This window comes from Akebia trifoliata, chromosome 5 (assembly GCF_017979445.1).
Source record: "Akebia trifoliata isolate Shusen 1 chromosome 5, ASM1797944v1, whole genome shotgun sequence".
NCBI lineage: Eukaryota > Viridiplantae > Streptophyta > Magnoliopsida > Ranunculales > Lardizabalaceae > Akebia > Akebia trifoliata.
This window is the reverse complement of record NC_141379.1, coordinates 26,642,466-26,652,041: the sequence shown is the minus strand read 5'-3', so window position 1 is coordinate 26,652,041 and position 9,576 is coordinate 26,642,466. Positions and strand designations below refer to the sequence as shown.

The window sequence follows — 9,576 nt, the reverse complement described above, 5'->3', positions numbered from 1 at the left end:
TCAAGATTACCACGTAAAAAGGCATTGTTAACATCTAATTGTTGTAAACACCAACCTTTAGCAGCAGCAATAGCAATCAACATACGAACAATAGTCATTTTTGCTACTGGAGAAAACGTCTCATGGTAATCTAGTCCCTCACACTGTGTGAATCCCTTAGCTACAAGCCTAGCCTTGTATCTTTCAATCTCCCCATCAGCCCTATATTTGATCTTGTATACCCATTTGCAACATATAGGCTTTTGACCAGGAGGTAGATCAACAACTTTCCAAGTTTGATTTTGTTCAAGTGCATTAATCTCATTTTGCATAGCTTCTCTTCAATGAGGATAAGCAACGGCTTGATGATAGAATTGAGGCTCAAAATTGGCAGAAACAGATAAACAGAAATGCTTATGAGATGATGACAAACAGTTACAATTCAAAATAGAAGATAAATGATAGGAATTACCTAATTATGAAACAGCATTGGCTGATGACAAGGCTGAATTGGAGTGAGATGAATTGATCAAATTACAGTGAAAATCTTTCAAATAACTTGGAGGTCTTTTAGATCATGTAGACTATCGAGTAGGAAGGATATTATTAGAAGGTATGTTATTTGATGAGCTTATATCAATATCGGTGGTTGGAATATTTGGAGCTCATGATGAGAAATAGGAACAGACTCAACAATTGATGGAATAACTGGTTCAATAGCAAATGAAGGTAAATCTAATGATTGTGTATCTGAACATGAATTTGGAAGAACTAAGCAACCATCAGAATTAGATTCTGTTATATGACATTTGTAGGGAAAAATAGATTCATGAAAAATGACATCTCTTGAAATAAAAAGAGATTTAGTATGCATGTTATATAGAAGATATCCTTTAACACCTGATGGATATCATAAGAAAATACATGATTTTTCTCTAGAAGCAAACTTTATACGAGCATGACTAAGAGTAGATGCATAACATAGGCTACCAAAAACTCTTAAGTGTGAAAATTTTGGTGGTTTAGAAAACAAGATCTCATATGGAGATTTGTTTGAAAGAATTAGTGTAAGAATGCGGTTAATCAAATATGTGGAAGTCAAAATGCATTCATCCCAAAATTGTAAAGGAAGATTAGCTTGGAAACGTAAAACACGAGCCATAGTTAATAAATGTTGGTGCTTCCTTTCAACAATGGAGTTCTGTTGAGGTGTCTCAACACAACTACATTGATGAAAGGTGCCCTTAGAAGCATAGAAAATTCAATTCCATTATCAGTCCGAATGTTTTTTATCTTAGATTGAAATTGAGTTTCTACAAAGTTAAAGAAAAAATGAACAAGAAAATGAGTCTGTGATTTATTTTTCATCAAGAGAACACAAGTGTAACGACTATGAATATCAACAATGGTAAGGAAATACCTAAAGCCATTATTAGAATTTACAGAGAAAGGTCCCCAGATATCACAATGAATCAATTCAAACACTGAATTGTAAACAGATTTGCTAATAGGAAATGGCAACCGTCGTTGTTTAGCTAAAAGACAGACTGTACAAACATTATTGAAGTTTATAAAAATTTCAGGAAACAAGGAATGCAATAGACTAAGTCTAGAAGATGATAAATGCCCTAATCGATAATGCTAGAGATCATCTGAGACAGTCTTTATTGAAGAAGAAGCAGTTAAAACAGAATGAATGTGTGAACTGGTTGATGAAAGTTTCAAGTAATATAAACCATTCTTAGCTTCACCCAGTCCAATCGTCTGCCATCGTGCCAGATTATGTATGAAACAAAAATCATCAAGAAATATAAGGCAACAACGAAGTTTTCTAATGATTTTGCTCGTAAAGATAAGATTGAAGGAAACAACAAGTACACACAAGACATCTGTAAGAATCAAAGTTGCAGAAATTCTAACAGTGCCAATGTGAGTTGCTAAGACAAATTTGCCATTTGGAAGGGTAGCTTGTTTGGAAATAGAAGCTGTAATTGTAGTAAGAAGAGTAATGGAACTAACCGTATGGTCAATAGCACCATAATCAATAATACACGAATTATTGATGAGAAATTTTGATTGAGAAGCAATGTGAAATGCTTGAGCAAAGAAGAAAACAGAGTGAGATTGATTCAAATGAAGATATTCAAGACATTTACCTGTCATTTGAGAGAATAAGCGATTTTGATTATCAACAAGAATGCAAACTTGATTGGTAGAAGGCTGAGGATCAGCAGTGTCATCAGACTTGACAAATGCCATAAGTTGGTGATATTGCTCCCTTGAAATTGAAAGTTCAGGAAAATGAGCAACAGGTGGTGATGCGTCCACATGATTTGTAGAAGGAGAAACTCTTTTGTTCTTTGTAAATCTGTATCCAGGAAGATATCCATGGATCTTGTAACACTTATCAACCGTGTGTCCAGTTAAACCACAATGGCTACAGATATTATTTTCTTTCTTAGGAAATTGAGGCTTTCCAAAATGACTGATTGGTTGAGAAATCACAAATTTACTCACAAGAGCAGCAGAATTGTGAGTAAAATAACCAATGGATGAGGATGCTTCTCTCTGCCGTTCTTCTTGAAGAACTAGAGAAAATGCATAATTGATACTTGGAAGAGGATCAACCAGCAGTATTTGGCCCACGATTATGAGAATAGGTATCATTTAAACCCATTAAGAACAGAAAAACATATTCATGTTGAAAATACTCATGAATTGTTTTCATAGAACCACAAATACATGGAGGAATATGCCTATAGGTAGAGAGTTCATCCCAAAGCGCCTTGAGTTTAGTAAAATACATACCAATAGAGAGATTCTCTTGAGATAATGTGAAAATCGATTTCTGAAGTTGGAAAATGCGAGGACCATTCTTTTGTGAGAATCTTTCCTTCAGATCAATCCAAATCGTAGCAACAGTATCAATGTATATTACGCTTGAAGCAATTTCTTTCGAAATTGAATTTAGAAACCATGAGATAACCATGGTATTGCAACGAATCCATGCACGATAGGCAGAACTGGATTCATCAGTTGGTTTGAGCAAAGTGCCATCCAGAAAACTAAGCTTATTCTTAGCAGTCATCGCCATAAGCATAGATCTGCTCCATGTAGCGTAATTGTCTCCATCTAAAGTCCAAGAGACAAGAACTAATCCTGGATTATCTCCATTGTGAAGATAATAAGGATTATTAGAATCTTCATTCAACGAAGCTGAAGAAGATGGAATGTGATGTGTTTCAGTGGCTATGAACAAATTAATGTTGAAGAATTTCAAAGATGAATGATGAAGAAAAAAAAATGAGATCAGAATTGCTCTGATACCATGTCAAGAGTTGAATAAAATGCGAGAGAAACAGATTTTGAAGAGAATTGATTTGTGAGAAAAAAGTATTCTTTATTTCTTTCCTTTGTACCCTATATATATACACACATGCACACACTATTTTGTTAAGTCAAAACATAATAACTAACCTTCTAACCATCTAACTATTCTGATCTAACCAACTAACTAAAAGACGTTATTACAAAACTGTTTACAAGTTAAACAAATTAACAGAAAACTTCCTAAAGCTTCCTAGTTGTGCAATCTTCCAGCTGTCCTCCAACTATATTGCATCCTCCAACTGTGTTGCTTAGCTGCGTGATAGGATAATCAAAGCTCTGCCACAATACCCGATATCTTGTTCCATTAGAATATGTTTCGTTCAACACAAAATTATTGTAGTCTAGCAGACTAGCAGTCACGATACTTCCACTTGCTGCTTTTTTGGAACTTAATGGGATAGGCCCATTACCACCTTCCCTGCCCATGATTTTCAATTTTCCATCAGCATCATCAATGGTAAGAAAACCAGTGGAATCGCCTATTGGGGTGTCACGATTAGCGATCCACACATATGTGTTTCCAATAGTCAACCATATCCCTAAGTAACGACTACTGGATTCCCTGACAGTAAAGAAGCCTAGTATGAAAATGGAGTTGGGGGAAACTAAGGTCTTCAAGTCAGTTAGTCAGCCCCCTCTTGTGATGGAGGAGTTTGTTGCTTTTACATCATGGGATGTTAAGCAATGGAAAATAAAAATGATTTGGAGGAGAAGTGAAGCACCATGGGTATGACTTCTCTTCGTGGTCATTTGCAAACTGTGTAAAAGGAGAAACCTCTACATATACTTCTGGTTTGACATTTAAATTGATCTAAAACCACCCAATTTTTACTCTCTTTTTTTTTTGTCTAGAAAAACTCTTTCATGACTCATGTTAGCTAAGAAAATTCGAAGTTTGACATTTGAATTAATCCACCTAATTACCAACATGTCAAATTCAAGAAAGTTGTTGTTCCCCGACTGCACCATCATGAGGCCTAAATAACATGAGTAGATTCATGCCACACCAGCTGTCAACGGACTAAGCTTTGGTGCAAAAATTGAATGGAGGGAAGAGTGGGCAATAAGGTCAAAGGGGAAATTATTGGCTCAACAATTATGTGATGGGTTTAACCAAATTGTCTTAATCATTAGTCTCTACTTGAGAATCACTTGACTTCATCTTCAAAACAATTCATCTTCAATGTTAGAGCAACATTTATTTTCCTCTGTTTTCAGTCTTGATCTTCTTCAACCTTCAAAATTCAAGGTCAAGATAGGATCAACTTTAATAGAAGTAGAATACGTGTTTTTGGGTAGAAAAATTTAGGATTTCTACAAGACATTGAAGCCAATCAGTTTAAGATGTTATTGAATAGGTTAAATTTACTTAGACTTAAAAAATCTAGGTAAATTTATATTAATCTCTCATATAAAATCTAGGTCATAGGGGAATATTATCAATTTGAAAACATAGGGGTAATTGACCATAATGTACGTGTGTGTGTGTGTGTGTGTGTGTGTGTGTGGGTGGGGGGGGGGGGAAGCGCCTTCAATCCGCGGGGTGCGCGGATCCGCTTTTGACCTTTGAGATTTGGGAGTCGCCACCTAGTTATTACGGTCTAGGAACCGAATATCGACTCTAAACGGATAAAGACAACTAATCTACTTTAAAAAATAATTAAGTTCGGGGATCAAATTACGGGTTGGAAGGTGTTAGGCACCAACCCCGCCCGGCAAACGCCGATCTCTACTAATTCCCAAATAAACTACATTGCTAAAAGACCTAAGTAATAAATAAAAAAATAAGAAATATATACTTTTTCGAAGACAACGGTCTTGTTCCCTCAGATCTGATAGAGCAACTTGATAAGGTCCCAATTATTCGATTTTTGGGATCGTAATTGCACTAAGATTACCATTGCATAAATGTTAGTTCCTTTAAATAATTACAAAATTATTTTATTTATCCAAATTAATAGAGCTAATGATATATTAGTGTTAATTGTAGCACACGTGGAAGTTATCAAATCGCGAAACAATTACGGTTACAATACACGAGCCGAAAGGAAGCATCCAGAAGAACCTCGATCGATTTGGGCGCCACGTCACCGCGCCGCGGTCATCTCGAGGAATTTGTCCTCGAGATTTTCACAGAAGCTTCCAATTATTTCGGTGGTTGTAACTGAATGGGTAGTTCGAAGTGAGTCATCCAAAAAGTTGACCCGATTACCCGAATACGAATGTTATAAATTGGAGGGTTGATTTTAGAGAAGGGGTCTTCTCTTGGCTCTCTTCTTCTCTAATTTTTGTTTTTTCCTCTCTTTAATCTTCTTTTATTCTCTGTAATTTTCCTTTGGATGAGATCTTGAGTGTAGTGAGAACATCAAGAGGAACCATTCATTATTTGTGTAATTGTTGGGAGAGCTATAAAAGAAGAATTTCGGATTGATCATCATCTTCATCTTCTTCACCTATTATCTCTTTTCTCTTTTATTATTTTTCTGCAATTACAATGCTTGCAATGATTGGCTAAATTCTCATTAGAGAAGTTAAGGAATCCATAGCAAATTAATCCCTCTAGTGTAGATTTAAATTCTTGCTTTGCTTACATGTTTTAATTCTGAAAATTCTATTCTGATTAAGGTAATCCAACTTATAATTCTGATCCAACTTAGATAGCCATTACTTAGATAAGTTCAAGAATGGCTATGCTATGTGAAAAATCAGAAGATGAGTTGGGCAATCTCAATCATACTAGTGTTTTCATGAATATCCTTTGATTACTCTTAAGGATTTAATTGTTCCACCGTCCGATCCATGAGCAATGACTTGCTCTATGGATTGAGTTACATTCCAAATTTATTTACATTATGGATTAATTGCAAAGGTTTGATTAACTTCTCTAATCTCTCTTTCTTAGATTTTCAATCTTTCTTTTCTATTTTTAATTTCAATTGCAAGTAATTTTCATTTCATTTGTGCAACAAATCAATTTTGTTTTTAAGAAAAATCTGTTGTTAATTCTGTTTTGGCCTTTTTATCCGAATGAGATTTTGAATCCAAACTGTCCCTGTGGAACAAATTCGACTTACCAAAGTCCATCTCTTAAATCTCCATCTTTGCATCTTTCACAACTCCTTGTACAGTACTTCTCGCTTTGTTCTGTCTCCGGATCTGATTTCTGACCTCCGAGGCAAGATATCTCTATCTTATATCTGGATTCTTCGTATTTTTTTAATGAATTTTTAGGTATTTTTGAAGGGCTTCTATGTATTTTTCGAGCTAAAGTTGAAGTATGGGTGTTAGGTAAGGAGTTAGGACTTCAAAATTAGGGTTTATGGGAGACTAGCTTTTTGACATACTCCTCTTAGGATTTATTATTTGATACGAAAATAGGGTGTGGAGACTCCTATTTATAAACTTTTTTAAGTGCATTTTAGATAGAGTTAATGTTTAATTATAATTCTTTTAGAGAGAATTATTATTTAATTATAATTCTCTTAGAAAAAGTTATTATTTAGTTAGAATTCTATTAAATAGAGTTATTATTTAATTAGGATTGCTTAGAATTATTATTTAATTAGAACTCTATTAGGGTTTTTGACTTTTAGTCTCATTTGATTGACTTTAAGATTTTGACTTTAGTCTTACTTGAGTGACTTTAAGATCTTGACTTTAGTCTTACTTGATTGACTTTAGTCTTATTTGATTGACTTTAATTTTTTTTTAGAATCCCCCTCTATTATATCTTTAATTCTTTGGGCCCCCAAATAGAGGGGTCCTTGAATAAATATCTTGGCAACCATCAATAATTTTGCCTAAGAGCCTGATTGATAGATTTTTTTTTGTTCAAATTTTTAAATTAAGTTTATTATATTTCACTTTACATTATTTAATGTTTTATTTATTAATTTCAAATTTTTTAATTTTTAAAATTGTAAAATTACCATTTTACCCTCGGAGATGACTTTTTGCGTTTCAAGTCGATTTTTGATGTTCTAGGATGTTTTAGAATCGATTTTTCGTAAGGAATTCAATGAAAATATTGGTTTGTGTCATTTATAAAAAATTTTGTGAGGAATAGTCGTGAACTTTATGAGGGGCATTTTCATAATTTTGTCGAATTTTGTAAAAATTGACGAAATGATTTATTTGATTTCGATTTGTTGTTTTATGTGTTTGAAAGGATTTTCCTAAGCGTAATGTAGGCTATAAAGATGTTTTGATGTTAAAGGTATTTTGGTAATTTGATTATTTTTTAGTGATTTTTATCATAAAGCTTCTTTTTGTCTGCAAGATGATGATTTCTATGTTTTTGGGATCATATTTTTCTAACATAGCGTGGTTTCTACAGTTTTGTAGTTCGAGACACCTTATTCGAATTTCTGAAATATATCTGGTAACAAAATAAAACATTGGAATGATCATCTATCATTGAGAACCGTTGCAATCGAGTTTACAAGTTGATTAATCAGGCGAGTACGAAAATGGGGTGTCTACAGGGGGGCATGTCTAAATCACTCTAAATTACGATACAATCAAATGGAAAACATCATCTTGAATTTATTAATTTCATGTAGTATTGAAAAATCTAGGTCTCTTAAACTTCTTTCATCTTTTCTTTCTAACTTTTTTCTCAAACATCCATATTTTTGAAGATATTATAATATCCAAATTAGGTGTAAAGACTTTTTAATATGAGTGTGGATCGCATGCACGTAGGGTGGAGGATTGAAACCCTCCTCCCACACCTCAATACACGCCACGTAAGCCGTAATCCAAGGAAAGTTTTAATTTAAGCACTAATTATGTGGATTATGGCTTACGTGGCGTGTATTGGGGTGTGGGAGGAGGGTTTCAATCCTTCACCCTGGGTGCATACGATCCAGACTCTTCTTATATATATATATATATATATATATTCAACGACAGTTTTGTTACTATTTTGATTTATTATTATTATACTTTGTGATCCATTGGCATTCAATACAATTTTCACAACGGATCAAGTATCAATTTATCTAAGCTCCAATCTAATTCGTCAAAAAAAGAATAATTAATGTTGGAGTGACCTCAATTCACCAACCACCCTAGCACGTGTTAGACAGTTAAATATAACCACTTTTAAGATGGCTCTCAATAAGAAAAATTTAAATACAAGTTAATTCACACTAGTAGGAATAAGGCCTTTAACATTGGTTTATATAACCGATGTTATTGTCTATTAACGTTGTTTCTAATGTCGGTTAAAAAATCAGCGTTAAATCGACAAACGTCTTAAATGCAGGGTTATAACGTCAGTTTATAATCGACATTATATTTTTGGAATAGCATCAATTTTTTATGTTTCATCGTCAAAGGTAAGTCAGTTATAATAAATATTGTAAATAGTAATTATATATTCAATTTGCACCATGCTGCTATCACCACCACCATCACCATCACAAACAGATATGCATAAATAGAAACCTATAAAATTATATATATACACGTTGGTTTCAAAATATTAATTTCTAATATTCAAAGGTTCTTAGCTCTAAGTCAATCATTTATAGGTTCATAAGCATGTATATTTGTTTGATAAAAATTTAATTAATAAAAAGTAAAAGAAAATTAACCTAGTTAAAGTAACTAGCACACACAAGAGACACCGAAATTTTAACATGGAAAAACCCTCCAATTATGAGAAGGGAAAAAATCACGGGACAAATTAACAACAAATCATTATATAAAAATAAAGACTACAAAAAGAGTTATCCAAACCCTAACTTGAGTTTTACAAATAATTAAAGAAAATAATTGGGTTACCTAGCTCATAAGGCTTTACACATGTCAAATACCAATATTAAAATCCCTTAAAGTTAATCCCGCAAATCACAACCACCACCACCACCACCACCATGCATACCATGATCACTTTGCACCATCACCACCAGTACCATGCCACCACCACCACGACCCCCACTACTACCAATCACCATCAGGATGACCAATCACCAACAATATGCACCAATCACCACCATGGCCAATCACAAGCGCGACCCCCACACCCTACACCATCACCATCCATACAACGATCACCATGCACTATCACCATCACCACGACCAATCACCATCATCATTATGATCAATCACCATCCCCATGCCACAACCACCACCATCACACCACCATGACACGACCACCACCACTACCATACTACAATCACTATATGCCACTACCACCAC

The 9,576-nt window shown here is 34.1% G+C and overlaps 1 protein-coding gene across 1 annotated transcript; it reads right to left on the bottom strand.

Moving 5' to 3' along the window:
• Positions 1-1,620: 1,620 nt before the first annotated feature.
• On the bottom strand, positions 1,621-9,332 carry LOC147401847 (uncharacterized). Its single transcript, XM_086444448.1, has 4 exons — positions 9,230-9,332; positions 3,720-3,947; positions 2,722-3,228; positions 1,621-2,567 (listed from the first exon to the last, which is right to left on the bottom strand). The coding sequence occupies exons 1-4, from the start codon at positions 9,330-9,332 to the stop codon at positions 1,621-1,623; spliced, it is 1,785 nt and encodes a 594-aa protein (XP_086300574.1).
• Between the last annotated feature and the right edge of the window lie 244 nt (positions 9,333-9,576).